The sequence below is a fragment of the Caenorhabditis elegans genome, chromosome X, assembly GCF_000002985.6.
Source record: "Caenorhabditis elegans chromosome X".
Taxonomy (NCBI): Eukaryota; Metazoa; Nematoda; class Chromadorea; order Rhabditida; family Rhabditidae; genus Caenorhabditis; species Caenorhabditis elegans.
This window is the reverse complement of record NC_003284.9, coordinates 8,542,365-8,556,820: the sequence shown is the minus strand read 5'-3', so window position 1 is coordinate 8,556,820 and position 14,456 is coordinate 8,542,365. Positions and strand designations below refer to the sequence as shown.

Sequence of the window (14,456 nt, the reverse complement as noted above, 5' to 3'; positions counted from 1 at the left end):
CAAGGAGTGGGTCGATGGTGTGCGCAAGTATGGATTGGGGTCGTCAGGGGGCAATTTGTGGAAAGGGTGAATATATGCAGATTTCGCAATACCGCACAAAGTGGAACTGAATCTCATTCAGAAATTTGTAAAATCGAGAGAACATGAGTTATGAAAAATTCCATGCTAAGAATATTGTCAAGCTACTCTGCTTTATTCTTCAAAAATATGTAAATAAAAAACTAACACAAATCTTGAACAATATTGCCAATAGTAATAGAACTTTGGTATCTTTATAGTTTTTTGAAATGTCTTTTTCACATTAAGTTTTTGATCCACTTTGTTTGAGAGCAACCAGTACATTATTGTGGATCTTGTTGTAGAAGTTATTACTTTAAAACCTGAGCTTTTTGAGATTAACAACAGGAAGACCGCTGGAAAAAAAAGTTACAATCCAAGATTTTGGACAACACAAACTGAGTTCTTGTTTAATTTCAAGAAAATTTATTTACATCTAGGAAAACAGTAAAGAAAAAGAGATCTCGGAAATACGCAAGAGAGAAGAGCAAAGTAAGAAAACTGATGGAAAACTTCAAATATCTCCAAGCACTTGATTCTAACCGGAATGTACAAAAAGTTTAACAAAAAAGGAAATGAAAGAGGGAAAAAGGGAGATAGAGAGCATTTAAAATCTTTTCACAACCAAATTATACAAGTGAAGTATCTCATGTAAAACTGAAAGAAAATGAAAAAGAGTAGATTGTGAATGGGGGAATGGGCGGGGATGAAATTTAAATTTAGGTTTCTGATTCACATTTACAAGTATTTTGTTTTTTATTGATAGATTTGTTATGCCATAGAAAAGTTTTGATTCTCAAGTTTGAAAAATCCGGGGAGCAGGGCAAGTTTTTCAGGTCCGATGAAGATAAAATCCGAATTTGTATTTTCACCAGTTTGGATCGCCGTTAGAGGAAAAGAATTCCAGAAGATTATGACACCGTTTCGAGATGCTTGGCTTGTGATGAATAACATTGTAGTCAGTGGAGCCGGAGTGAGAATGGGCATGACCAGCTCGGCGAGCTTTGATACGATCGTTGGTCGTCACTCCTTGCGAGATCTATAATAATTATTGTATTTAATTTTTTGTAACAAGAATGAATAATTTCTAAAATTGAATTACCGAATGTTCTCTATTAGTAATGTGGCTGTTGCTATCAATAACGCATTTAAATGTGTCCACGAAAATTTGTGTTCAAGTCTCTAGCAATCCTAATTTTGTTGGAAATGCCAATTTCAAAGATTTTCATTATTTGCAGTTCAATTGTCTTCTATGTATAATAAAACTCCTAACAACCAATTAACAAAAAAAACGTCAATAATTAATTTATTTTTAACAACTTTTTTTAAATCGTCACCTAACACAATAGCTGTTTCATTTGAAAATAGGTAATCTCGAACTAAATTTAAACTATCAAAAATAGTATTGCATACAATACTAATAGGAAAAATATTTGCCTGATTCATGAAATATTTACCTGGTTCATTTGAACACAGAACAGCACGGCAAGCATGAGTGCGTGCATCGCCGAGAGAATGATGGTGATCATCAAGAACGCGTCAGTTTCCAGGAATTCTTCTGTAAAAATAAATATTCATATATTTTTCGGATAAACTCCTGAGTAAGGAATGTATGCATAGTTAGTCGCAGTTAACATTTTACCAGTTTAGTTTTACAACCAATTTCCCATGACATAAAAAACATGTTTGGGGAGTTTCCCAAGTCGCATTTATTGAATTTTTTTTTCTTAATCCGATTAACCTCTTAGTGGTCAACCTCTCAGATTAACCTCTTACTAGTTAGAGGTACTGTAAAAACGACTCACCCAAACCATGATCTTCAATTTGGAGCAGCGCATAATGACTTGTAGCCATGCAGTAAATTGCTGATGACACTGACACCGAAATGACAAACATGATGAATTCCCTCATGTTTCGGCGAGTCACACAACTGTTCAGCCATGGGCAATGATGATCAAAATTGTTCACGCAACTCAAATTTATAAAGTTTATTTTTGTATACAAAGAAATGAAAAACTTACAATCCGCAAACGGCGCAGTGCTTTGTATGATCCATTTTGCGAATGAAGCAAGTGAAGCAGTATTTTTGCTGATGTTGGATACCCGCTTCAGCTTCATTCACAAATAGCTGATGACAGTTCTTGGCAGCTCTTACGACCCCCGGATCCAGTGTCCCTATTCTAAAATTATTCACTATGTTATTCAAGTGCCACAATACTGTTTCTCACCTGAACAATGTGAATGCAAGAGCAAGAACAGAAAGAACAAAGAGCATTTGAGCCCACCATGGCACGTACCAATGAGCATATGCTGACCTGAAGAATTTCAAATAGTCATTTCAAAGTATTTTTGTAAATAATTTGAGCAAACTTTTTTGCGTTCTAGAAAATTCTTAAATTTTTATTTTTGAAGTCTATTTCCCCACGATCGACTTTTCGAAAATAATTTTTTTACGTGGATTGAGATAAAATCATACGTATGGCATTATAAACCCGTCTAGTTTACTCGAGATATCAATCTGCCCTTCCTTTCTCTTTCCAACGGCACCTGTTCGTTATCTGGTCCGTTTTATCCTTTGGCTTTTGTTTGACGACAAAAGTGAAATTAAAAGTGAAGAGTGTAACGGCAAGATTTTCAAACTTGAATACCTACCACGATAAGACCATTAAGATGGCTTCTGCAATTGTAACTCCATAAGGAAGCAGCTTGTAAGTAGGATCATGATAGTCAAACCGAATAAGAACCATAAGAAAGATGCAGGAGATCAGTGTGGAGAAAGTGGCAATAATCAATGGCAAGTACTTGAAAAGGAGATAGGTCATGAAAAATCCAAACATTGGGACCAGGAAGAAAAAGTATGTGCTGATTGGCGGCACGAAAGATCGTCGGAAACAACTTGTTCGACTGACTCCCTGGCGACGAGCAGCGTCTTCCATCAAATCTGCAGTTGAACAATTGAATTTTGGTCGCTTTAGAGTGTAGCGCGTTACCTAGGATTTGTGGACTTTTGATCGTCCTAGCCATATCCAGTGGTGTTTCTGATTGTTTATTCCGAATGTTCACATTAGCGTTTCCTTCGAGAAGTTCCCTAGAAATGAACATTTAATTGCATTTTACTTTACTCTCAGCTTGAAATACATTAACCTTCGTGTTGGGAGTTAAAATTTTCACTTTTGAATCATGGAAAAACAGTTAGGCATAACAAGTATAACAACTATCCATGATTTTTTCAGACGATAATTTTAGTTTAAAAACATTTTCAATATTTTTTAATAGATACCCTTTTTGAATAATTAAAAAAAACATCTTCATTGAAAGTGTTTAATAGTTTTCGCAAAACTTGTTGAAATTAGACGTTAACTACATTTTTTGACGCTCAAAATTTTTCTTTAAAACAATTAAATTAGGGGTGTTTTTTATGTGATTGTATTTCTTTTGCACTTGTGTATATTTTAAGAAAACTTACATTACTGCGGATGAATTACGATCCTGAGCTGCTAAGTGCAGAGCTGTATTTCCACTGAAATGCTCTTTCAGAGATAAGTCGGCTCCTGCCCTCACAATTAATCTGAGTGGAAACATGGTAAAACTTCGTTTTGCGCACATCATTGCCGGCGTCATTCCTGAAATGAACTTTGTTTTTTTTTAGAAATTGAGTTTTTGTAATACTACAAATTCCAAAAGCCTAACCACTATTATCACTAATATCCTTGGCATATTCAAATTTGAGCAAAAAGTAAGCGACCAACGGTACATGATTTCCCTGTATCGCCAAATGGATTGGCGTGTATCCCTGAATGTCGCGCACATTGCAAACAGCTCCTCCCTACAAAAACATGAATTGACATCTGCCAACTAGCGTAATTTTTTGAGCAAACCTTAACCAGCACCGCGCACATGGCAACGAGTCCATTCCTAGCCGCCCAGTGAATTGGAGATGAAGCCAAGACGCCACCAATAAGGTTCGCATCTGCGTTGTATGAGATCAGTCTACAATTTTTTGAAATTTGACATATTAGAAGAACGGAAGGAGGTAGCTTACAATCGTGCAACTTCAAGTCTATTGTTGATAGCAGCCCAATGAAGAAGTGAACACCCGTCCTGAAAAATGAACAAATTTTGATAATTGTTGAAAAAACGTTTAATCTTATCCTCAAAACGTTTTTTTTCTAAAATCTAGTAACTCTTCAGTGAAGCGAACGAAATTTTTTTCAATGTATTCATGACAGACACTTTGTTTTTGAATTATTGTCATATCAAGAACGAAAATTTGATGAAGCCGTAAATTTTGAGTTTTGAACTGTTGCATTTTTCAAACCACTTACATCATCTGTGGTATTTGGTGATAATCCTTGTTTCAACGCCGCTTCGACGCTTTCCACATGTCCGTGTTGTGTTGCACTGATCACTGCGTGCAAGTTGAAGCTATCGACGACTACAGCTGGCTTCAGAAGGTTGTGCGTCAGCACTTCCGTGTCGCCATTCATTGGTCCGATGCCAAGTCTGGAAAATATGGAGAATAAAATTGAACAAATAACAATAATTTTCATTGAAAAGTAGTACAATATAATATTGTAAAGAAATAATCTTTGTGTCCAGTATAAATCGGCCGAAGAAAAAAGATAACTGACAGAATAGTAGAGTCAATATAGGAAAAAAGTGAAGACAAAATCAAGTTTTTCCCGGTTGGCAATCCTATGTGCCAAGGTTTTCTTTCCGATAAAGTTAGTCATAAGAAGAATGAAAACGACGCGATATGAGGAGCAACTAAGAGAAAAGGGTGCGCAACAAAAGAAGAAAGAATCGAGCGAAGAGGGGTGACATCCATGCAAGCGCGCTCCATTGCGAATTCAGTGCACACTCTCTCCCCATAGCTCGCGTGCGTTTGCCACCGGACGGAAAATGAGAGAAGACTAAGAAGACCGCGACGCTCAGTAAATTCGCGGACATCCAGAAGGAAAATGAAACAAAGTGAAATGAAATTCCATCGAGACACACCAACACATACACAGAGATTTTCAAAGTGTAATTTGGAATTCCTTCTAACCAGCTATCGAAAAAGATAATTGGCGGGCGAAGGCTAACGGATAATAATCTAAATTTGACTGTAGTTACGTAATTTCCACCTGTTACACGTTGTCGTCTACGAATGTGTTCATGAGAATTTTAATTCAGTAGAGTCAGTTAACGAAAATACGTTCTGAAAATTACACAAACGTTTCACATGTACGTTTGAAAAAACCATTATTTCCAGCTACTGGTAGTATTTGTGCCGATGGGTGCACAAACTCATTAATCTTTTTCAAGGTTAATTCAATTCTGATAAAGCTGTCGCCCACATTTCGCTGTTCTACCATAATAAGTTTGTAAAAAATATTTGTTTGAGCATGAAAAAATTTGAAAAAAAACTGATTTTTTTAGAGTTATTAACAACAGGTAATGCATTTTTCTTTACTTTACTTCAAATGAAAAAACTTCAATTTTTTCGGAATTTTTTTTCATCTGATTTAAACAGAAATGTTTGCAAATTTATTATCTTTTTTTAACTGAAAATTCTGAAAATTTTTGAAAATTAAATTTCACTAGCTCAGTTTAAAAATGTTACAAGTTGTTCAAAATGAAAAAAAATTACAACATTGTCTAGTCAAACATTAGAAGGTGTGAGAATTGATGAGGCGGGGAGTAAATAAAAATTGCCAAAACAATCTATTACTCCAGAATGAGGCAAATTTTGTGTAGGGAAAAATGAGAATTGACCGAAATGTGGTCATAAGCGATTATATGAATTCAAATGAACTGCTCGATCGACAGTTTATTCCATTTTTTCCGCAAGTAAGCGATTGAAAAGTGACATTTCCCAAAAGAGACACAAAATTCAAACGAAGAATCTTACAGCATCAGAGATAAGTTTGTTTTCTTTGCTCGGTGGTGCTTTTTTCTTGTTTTCAATTCTGTTTCTTGAAGTAGTAAGGAGCAATACCAGAGATGAAAATTGAGAAAAAAAAGGAAAAAGATGTCAGAACTGAGTCATCAAAATTTCAGGTGTCTTTTTTAGATTGCGAAATGAAAGAATCGTAGTTTACACACAGACTACAAGACTTTCAAAAATGAAAAAAAAGGTCTGGGCAAACACTCAAAAGTTTGTGATCAAGGATGTGACTAAATAAAAAGCATGCTCTAGGATGTTATTAAAACTTTAAAAAAACACTGAAAACATTTAAACCGAAAACAAAAAAGTTAGAAGACATAACGCCATATTCAGCAGCTCAGTGAAAAAAGCAACCAAAATTGGAAAAGGGTTTTACTTTTTTGTCTACTTCTCAATGTCAGACAACGAACCGGGAGTAGAGAAGAAGGCGGCACATTAAATACACGTGCCTCCCTTTCTCTTCTTTCTCATTCTCTTCCACTACCTCTTTCTTTTTTTGCTTTTTTCTACGTCAGTCAAAACTGGAAACACAGTGGGCGCACAGGTGGTAACGAGAAACAGGCAGATACAGACAGAGAGGGAGAGAGAAAAAGAGAAAGATTGCCCAATTGATGGGAAACAACAATTTTGGTAACTTTGGCAGCGGTGAATTGTTTTAGAGAAAAAGAGAGAGAAGCCTTGTTACTGCGCACCTTCACTATGATTCTTATCTCAAAATTCGAGAAAACGACAATCATTGTATTTAGTGAAAGTAACAGTTCCAGGTACTTCATATAGTAGAACCTAAATCTTAAATCTCTTTTGTTCAACAATTCAGATTAAATCTAAAGGAAATAGGATAATACAAAGAAAACCGTCACAAAATTAAAGAAAAAATCCACCAATCAGAAACATATACCGTACTTTTTCATATTTGATTGGCCTTTTGTAAAATTTGAAAATATACTTGTAACAAATGATTTATTGAACTGATAAACATATTTTGACGTTGGAAATCGCCAGAAACTGATTTAAAAAAAAGCTTCGCAACTCATTAAATTTAAACGGTGAACGAAACTTTTAAAAATTGAAATACATACAGAACAACTGGAAAAGCGAAGAACTAGAAGTTTCCATAGATTTTTAAAGAATACGTTGTATCTATTTTCTGGAAAAAGTACACACTGGAATATTTGGCATCTACCAAATGTTAATTTTGCCGACAGGAATATCAGAACTCCAATCCAATTTTAACCAATTTCATTTGGCATCAATAACGTATTTTGGTGAAAACCAATTTAACACTTGAATAAAATAACTATTTTGCTCGGTGGATGTTGTCCGATTCAGCCACAATTATGCATTCTAAAAACTATGAGGTGATGTGATTTGTGTCAATGGCTTTATGCCGGACAGCTCAAAATCACACTCAATTGCGTGACCACACAACAGAATATGGCAACGTATTTTATTGGTTATTCTTATCAAGAAGTAAATTGAAACACATGTTTATCTCCAAAATGATACAGAACAACAGTTTGTTGTTGTTTATAACAATTGTGAAAATTGTTTTGTGCCTCGTGCTAAGTGCTCCTCAAAACATAACGTGAACAAAATTCTGGCTACAGAAACTATGCAATTCACTACAGTGTACCCCTTTAATATGACCATGTAGACAATTGAATGCTGACGGAAGAGTGCTGATAAAGTCATTCGGTTCTTTTATTCAACTATCACTCCACAATTTCCCGCATTTTTTGATTGAGTGTCTTTATTTAATAAAAAACGTAAACTTTCAGGCGTTGAAATTTTTTGACTAAAAACCAAAAGAAATCATTGAGGAACGTGTGTTGAGAACAAAATCGGTCAATGTTCAGGAAAATGGTGACACGACCACAATTAATTTCGGCAATGTTATCAATTGATAACATTGATGATAATATATACAGGTACGTTTCGAAAGTGAAAAAAAAAACTAAAGTAAGAAGATGTTCTGTAAAACAGGGAGCATGTAAAACTGTGGAAGTTTTGTGGAATTCTTTTTTATTGAAATATCGTTTTTGCTTTGTTTTACATTGATAATGATGAAGTATTTTCAGTGGGAAAATTCTTTAAACCCAATAATGTTACCAAAAGTGGTTATAATTCAATGCAACAAAACTGTCTCAAAATTGAAAAAAAACTAATATTATTATGGTTTTATTATTATGTTCAATCATGTTAAACTTATATGTTATTTGATCGAATGCCTACTGACAATACTACACCTTAAAAAAAACCAAAACGAGGATTTATGATGGGCATGCAAATTTTATTATCTTGAGATTATTCACCATGTTTCATATTATGAGCTTAATGGAGTTATTCAGGTATTTTTACAAAATGTAATTAAAAACATTTTATGACGTCACAACTGCAGTATAATACTTAGTTTTGGTTACTAAAATACACATAAAACACATATTTTTATTTTTCCACAGCGAAAAAACAAAATATACAATTTTTGACAATTCTCATACAGTTTGATAAATTGTGATAATTGTGGGTAGCTAAATCGGCTCAATATATCAATTTAATGGTTTGTTGGGTTTTATAAAGCTTTCTTGCTTTATAAAATTTAAACTTTTCAGTGTTTTTTAGAGATTAATAGAGAAAAAACATAACCTCGAAATATTTCAGATCCGAGGGTCCGCATATTGGTGGCATTTTTGGAGTCAATCGGCTTTTTGGAGGGTATATTGCTGGTCAAGTGTATGAAGCTGTTCGAATATACAAAAATAAAATTAAAGACGAAAATGTGATCTTTAGCATGCACTATAATTTTGTTTCTGCAGGTAAGAGGATGTGCACATTTTACGAAAGAAGATTTTAATTTTCAGGTGATCCGAGAAAGTTAATTGACATTAAAATCGAAAAAGTCGGAAATGTGTACACTGCTGATGTCTATCATGAAAACAAAAAAATTGGATTGGCTCACATTAAAGTTAGAAAAATTTAGGATAGGATTAAATATCAACCTTTTAGACTGACAGCAAGTTTCTCAGAAAAATACCATTTCCATCGGATGTGCCGGGACTTTTATCTTTACCAAACATGGAACGACAAATTGAAAATCAGCTATCTACAAAACAAAGAAAAGATTTTGAACTATTTTTGAAGCACGTGGTTTTTGATATTCGTCCTTTATATATGCTGTCTGGTCCGGCTTCTGGCGAACACAGAGTGGTTTACTATGCACGGCTTACTCCAGAGTGCATTGGTGTGTTTAAAAAAAACGTAACTTTTAATTAAAAACATAGCTGACTGAAAAAAATTCAAAAAGGCAGAAATTCTGAGAAAAGTAATACCGCTTATTTTGATGGTTATTGTTGACAAATTTGTATACCATAAAGTTCAAAGGAAACGTTTTTCTGGAAAAGTTGTAAATTTGTTACGTATTTCTAACTTCATTCACTTCTCCTACTGATTCATAGAGCTGAACCGAACGTCCAGTTTCCGAATTCTGGGAAATTTGGTGTCTAGCTTTGAGATGTTACAGAAGGTTTTAATACCTTTTTTTGACAGTGTCTATGATTTTTGTCTTGTCGCAATACACTATCTCTGTTTTCAAAATTCCAAAAATCTGGAACGTGAAATGAATACTCGAGAAATGACACTGGGAAAAACGGTGCGTTCGATTTGCCCGCCCAATTGCATTTACCTGTTGAAAATGTGCATTTACAACTTAAATCAACAGTTTAGTAATGTTATATGAGGCTGAAGTCCCAAATCTATAAATAGGTATTAAAGTAATGCAAGATTACATTTTCCTGACCGTTACACCAATTATTTGACTACTTATTCAAATTTTTAAATCAAAAAAAATCAGAAAACTATGCCCATAAAATTTTCAATTCAGACATTATCCGAGAAGATGGAGGAATGGTAGCGGTTGTAGCTTTATCTGATTTTATGGTTCTGCAGTCAGTGCAAAATGCAATCAACAAAGCTGGACTTAGAATGAGCACTGGAGCATCGTTACATCACAAAATCCACTTCCATCAGGAGAGGGTTGAAGTATGTATTGAAAAAAAATGTAGCACTTGCTAAACTGATAAAGTTGATACAAATCTAGATATACACAATCCATAGTTTTTTTCAAGTCATATCTATTTCTTAAAAGTTGCACAACACACTGTATAATATTTTTTCAGGCTATCCAATGGTTTCTGGTGGAAACCAGAACTGAAATTGCAACAGGAAACAAAGCAAAAATATTCGGGGAAGTATTCGACAGCAACAAGGAATGTGTCATGTCATTTATTCAGGAAGCATATGTCGTTCCAAAAGAAGTCGAACCAGAAAACTCAAAACTGTAATTTTTGTGATTAACATGAATATTAACTCTGAATAAATGAAATGTGTGATTTCATATAAAGTGTTTGATGATAACTGATAACAACTTATACTCTAATCATTTTCATTGAAGAGCCGCTAGTTTCAGATATTTTTCCTTTTTCAAACGTGGACATTTCTGACCGTTCTATGAGTCTTCTTTTCCTGTCGTATTCCCCTCGTGGTGTGTACCCTTGCAATGGAAAAGGACGCTGCCTCTTTCCTCTTTCTCTCTTCGTGAAATGCGCCAAAGGGACTGCTGGCGCGTTTCGTGTCTACGAGCGGTTCATTTGGTGTGCAACACTCATTTTAAATTGCAATTCCGCACGTTTATCTTTGTTTATCGAGTGTGTACTTGTTTTTTTGCGGTAATCTTGGGTTATTTTACATTTTTCTTTACAATTTCGGTGAATTTAAATAAGAATTTTTTGGCATGTATATCACGTTTATCGATTTTCAGGGAAAAATGCTCCGAGCCGCCAGCAACGGCCTCCGTAACACGGTCGCCGCCCGTTCTGTTTCGCTTTCCGCTGCAAACCACAGGTAAGATCAGGAAGATGTCGAGTTTGGAAATTTAGTACATACTTTGAACATATAAATCAAAGAAAGTCAATAATGAACTTGAAAAAGGCCAAAATTTCAAGTGTAAATTCAAAAAAAAAGGAAAATTTTTTAGAAATTCTCGAAAATTCACTGTTGATATTTCAGTGATGCCAAGCGATCCGATATTGCTCAATACAAGGTCGTCGATCATGCTTACGACGCAGTTGTTGTTGGAGCCGGAGGAGCTGGTCTCCGTGCCGCTATGGGACTTGCCGAAGGAGGACTTAAGACCGCTGTTATCACCAAACTTTTTCCAACCAGATCTCACACAGTCGCAGCTCAAGGAGGTTAGCAGTTTTCCCTCAATAATATCTCGACATTTTTTTTCAGGAATCAATGCTGCTCTAGGAAACATGAACCCAGATAACTGGCGCTGGCATTTCTACGACACTGTGAAAGGATCCGATTGGCTCGGAGATCAGGATGCCATTCACTACATGACTCGTGAAGCCGAGAGAGCTGTCATTGAGCTTGAGAATTACGGAATGCCATTCTCTCGTACCACCGATGGAAAAATTTACCAGCGTGCTTTCGGAGGACAATCCAACGATTTTGGACGTGGAGGACAGGCTCACAGGTTTGAAAGTTTTATGAAATACTAACGAGTAAAGTTTTAAATTTGTGCTATCGAAGTTATTTATCGGAAATTTAATTAACAAAAATGAAACTTTATGAGGCGCAAGTCATGTTTAAGATGGAGTAATTTCTAGTTATATTCATACAACTTAATCAGAATATTTTAATTGTAATGCCTCCCCGTCTCCGTTAAAAACAACTTCCCTATCCAAATATATCTAAAACAAAATCAATTTCAGAACTTGCTGTGTTGCTGATCGTACTGGTCATTCTCTTCTCCACACCCTCTACGGAGCTTCCCTCCAATACAACTGCAACTACTTTGTTGAGTACTTTGCCCTAGATCTCATCATGGAGAACGGAGTCTGTGTCGGAGTCATCGCCATGGATCTTGAAGATGGAACTATTCATCGTTTCCGCTCAAAGAACACTGTTCTCGCTACTGGTGGATACGGAAGAGCCTTCTTCTCTTGCACATCTGCTCACACTTGCACTGGAGACGGTATGTAAATTTCAACGTTTGAACAACACATTTACAATAATTTACAGGAACTGCTTTGACTGCTCGTGCTGGAATCAACAACTCTGACATGGAGTTTGTTCAATTCCACCCAACTGGAATCTATGGAGCTGGATGCTTGATCACTGAGGGATCTCGTGGAGAAGGAGGATATTTGGTGAACTCCGCTGGAGAACGGTTCATGGAACGTTATGCACCAAACGCCAAGGATCTCGCCTCCCGTGACGTCGTGTCTCGTTCGATGACTGTTGAAATTATGGAGGGACGTGGAGTTGGACCAGACAAGGATCACATTTACCTCCAACTGCACCATCTTCCAGCAGAGCAACTTCAACAAAGATTGCCAGGAATTTCTGAGACAGCCATGATCTTCGCCGGAGTTGACGTCACCAAGGAACCAATCCCAGTTATTCCAACCGTTCACTACAATATGGGAGGAGTACCAACCAACTATAAGGGACAAGTTCTCAACTACACACCCAAAAAGGGAGATGAAGTCGTTCCAGGACTTTATGCTGCAGGAGAATGCGGAGCTCACTCTGTCCACGGAGCTAACAGACTTGGAGCCAACTCCCTTTTGGATTTGGTCATCTTCGGAAGAGCATGCGCTATTGAGTAAGAGCTTATTCTATAGAGTATGATTATTTTAATCGGAGATAGCGCTAAACGAAAAAATCTGCGTATTTGTACCTGGTTGGCATCACCAACAAGACAATTAAAAAAACGAAAACCACCGTTTTATGGACAATTTTATACTATTATTTTTCAGCATCCTCAAGAACACCTCTGCCGGAGTTGGAGTTCCAGAACTTCCAAAGAACGCCGGAGAGGCCTCCGTTGCCAACATTGACAAACTCCGTCACAACAAGGGAGACATCTCAACTGCCGAGCTTCGTCTCACCATGCAAAAGTCAATGCAAAACCACGCCGCCGTATTCCGTCGTGGAGATATCTTGAAGGAGGGAGTCAAGGTCTTATCCAAGTTGTACAAGGACCAAGCTCATCTCAACGTTGCTGACAAGGGACTCGTCTGGAACTCGGATCTCATTGAGACCCTCGAGCTCCAGAACTTGCTCATTAACGCTACCCAAACCATCGTTGCCGCTGAGAACAGAGAGGTATGGTTTGAATACACATTTAGGTACTTGTATAGCATACCTGGCCCAAAAATATGAATAGTTGTGTTTCACGTGATCCTTTTCGCCCATTTCAGGCTTAGTTTCTAACAGTAAGCTTAAAAATGTAAGTAAAGTTCACGTTTTAATTAAATTATCATTTCAAAAAGAAATGAATGGAAAACGTATTGGGAAACAAATTTCTGACATCAAAATTTCAGGAATCCCGTGGAGCCCACGCTCGTGACGACTTCCCTGACAGACTCGACGAGCTCGACTACAGCAAGCCATTGGAGGGACAGACCAAGAAGGAGTTGAAGGACCACTGGCGCAAGCATTCGATCATCAGATCGAACATCGAAACAGGAGAGGTTTCACTTGACTATCGTCCAGTCATTGACACTACTCTCGACAAAAGCGAAACCGACTGGGTGCCACCAAAGGTCCGCTCCTATTAGGCACTCTCTCCGCCCCCCCCCCCCCCCCCACAATGAATTCCCTCCCAAGTTGTATAGTCCCCTAATTGCGAAAAACTTTGTTTTTTGTCTCTATTTTTCATCAACAGCCCATGCAACACTGTAACTGTCACCAGTTTGCCTTCGTTCCCCGTTTTATTAAGATTCGCGCGCCTCAACGTCCCTCCCATTCAATTCTCATTGTTTTTTCTTCATTCTTCCTTAAGTTTGTGTCACCGTTTTTGTTATCTATTTTTAAAAAAAGTGTATGCATTATTGGTAGATGTGTGTAATTTAGTAGCAAAATAGATTGCTGAACCTTTGAAATAAAGTATTTGAGACACCATCGTCATTTGAATAGGAACGTGCCGCAGAACAGTTAATAATATTAGGGCACAGTATAAAGTATTTTATGTTTTATTATTTTATATGTTTTATTTTATGTTTTAACAAGGCAAGTGTATTCTTTTTTTCGCAAAAAAAAATTGAAAACATTTATGGAGGAAACTCTGAAACAAATTTATACTCCAAATAGATGACCGTATTTCAATTACATATACGAATACATACTTTCCTGTAAAATGTATCTGTAACACGGTGATAACCACTGATTGATGCTTATAAAATGAAAAAGTCCGTTTTGATAAGCTCTGCATCGACGTCGGTCATCTAGTCAAATACTTCACCGGCCTTGAATTGCTCTTTACTCAATATTTTCTATTTTTTTTATTTAACTATAGCTACATTACTTTTTGGCTATTTCCTAGAAGTGTGTACTGTAAATAAACAATTGAGCATCAGGAGTCAATTAAGCAGCAGCAAGTACTGGCACATATTGCAAATAATTT

The 14,456-nt window shown here is 36.3% G+C and overlaps 3 protein-coding genes and 2 non-coding genes across 7 annotated transcripts; 3 read left to right on the top strand and 2 right to left on the bottom strand.

Moving 5' to 3' along the window:
- Nucleotides 1-460: 460 nt before the first annotated feature.
- On the bottom strand, nt 461-4,544 carry dhhc-14 (Palmitoyltransferase; the record flags this gene model as incomplete). Of its 2 annotated transcripts, NM_001029343.4 has the most annotated exons (12): nt 461-1,096; nt 1,515-1,615; nt 1,863-2,029; nt 2,079-2,237; nt 2,286-2,372; nt 2,710-2,998; nt 3,048-3,145; nt 3,524-3,680; nt 3,748-3,883; nt 3,936-4,047; nt 4,100-4,158; nt 4,383-4,544. In NM_001029343.4, the coding sequence occupies 12 exons, from the start codon at nt 4,542-4,544 to the stop codon at nt 926-928; spliced, it is 1,698 nt and encodes a 565-aa protein (NP_001024514.2). The 2 variants fall into 2 exon arrangements, with proteins under 2 accessions (NP_001024514.2, NP_001367419.1); NM_001381041.1 differs by lacking the exons at nt 2,710-2,998; nt 3,048-3,145; nt 3,524-3,680; ... (2 more) ...; nt 4,100-4,158; nt 4,383-4,544 and having other exon boundaries at nt 926-1,096; nt 2,286-2,332.
- A 3,220-nt stretch (nt 4,545-7,764) lies between these two features.
- Nucleotides 7,765-10,373, top strand: D2021.4. Of its 2 annotated transcripts, NM_001047771.5 has the most exons (6): nt 7,765-7,914; nt 8,645-8,799; nt 8,845-8,948; nt 8,990-9,224; nt 9,864-10,021; nt 10,159-10,370. In NM_001047771.5, the coding sequence occupies exons 1-6, from the start codon at nt 7,847-7,849 to the stop codon at nt 10,321-10,323; spliced, it is 885 nt and encodes a 294-aa protein (NP_001041236.1). In that variant the 5' UTR covers nt 7,765-7,846; the 3' UTR covers nt 10,324-10,370. The 2 variants fall into 2 exon arrangements, with proteins under 2 accessions (NP_001041236.1, NP_001379613.1); NM_001392811.1 differs by having other exon boundaries at nt 8,845-10,021; nt 10,159-10,373.
- A 13-nt stretch (nt 10,374-10,386) lies between these two features.
- D2021.5 lies at nt 10,387-10,598 on the bottom strand. Its single transcript, NR_071719.1, has one exon. It is a non-coding gene; the product is annotated as an Unclassified non-coding RNA D2021.5 (non-coding RNA).
- Nucleotides 10,599-10,616: 18 nt separating this feature from the next.
- D2021.6 lies at nt 10,617-10,745 on the top strand. Its single transcript, NR_102194.1, has one exon. It is a non-coding gene; the product is annotated as a small nucleolar RNA D2021.6 (small nucleolar RNA).
- A 54-nt stretch (nt 10,746-10,799) lies between these two features.
- On the top strand, nt 10,800-14,064 carry sdha-1 (Succinate dehydrogenase [ubiquinone] flavoprotein subunit, mitochondrial). The gene is made up of 7 exons (NM_077045.9): nt 10,800-10,882; nt 11,048-11,229; nt 11,273-11,519; nt 11,758-12,020; nt 12,068-12,653; nt 12,808-13,156; nt 13,375-14,064. Exons 1-7 carry the CDS (start codon nt 10,806-10,808, stop codon nt 13,609-13,611), a joined length of 1,941 nt encoding a protein of 646 aa, NP_509446.1. The 5' UTR covers nt 10,800-10,805; the 3' UTR covers nt 13,612-14,064.
- Nucleotides 14,065-14,456: the final 392 nt, after the last annotated feature.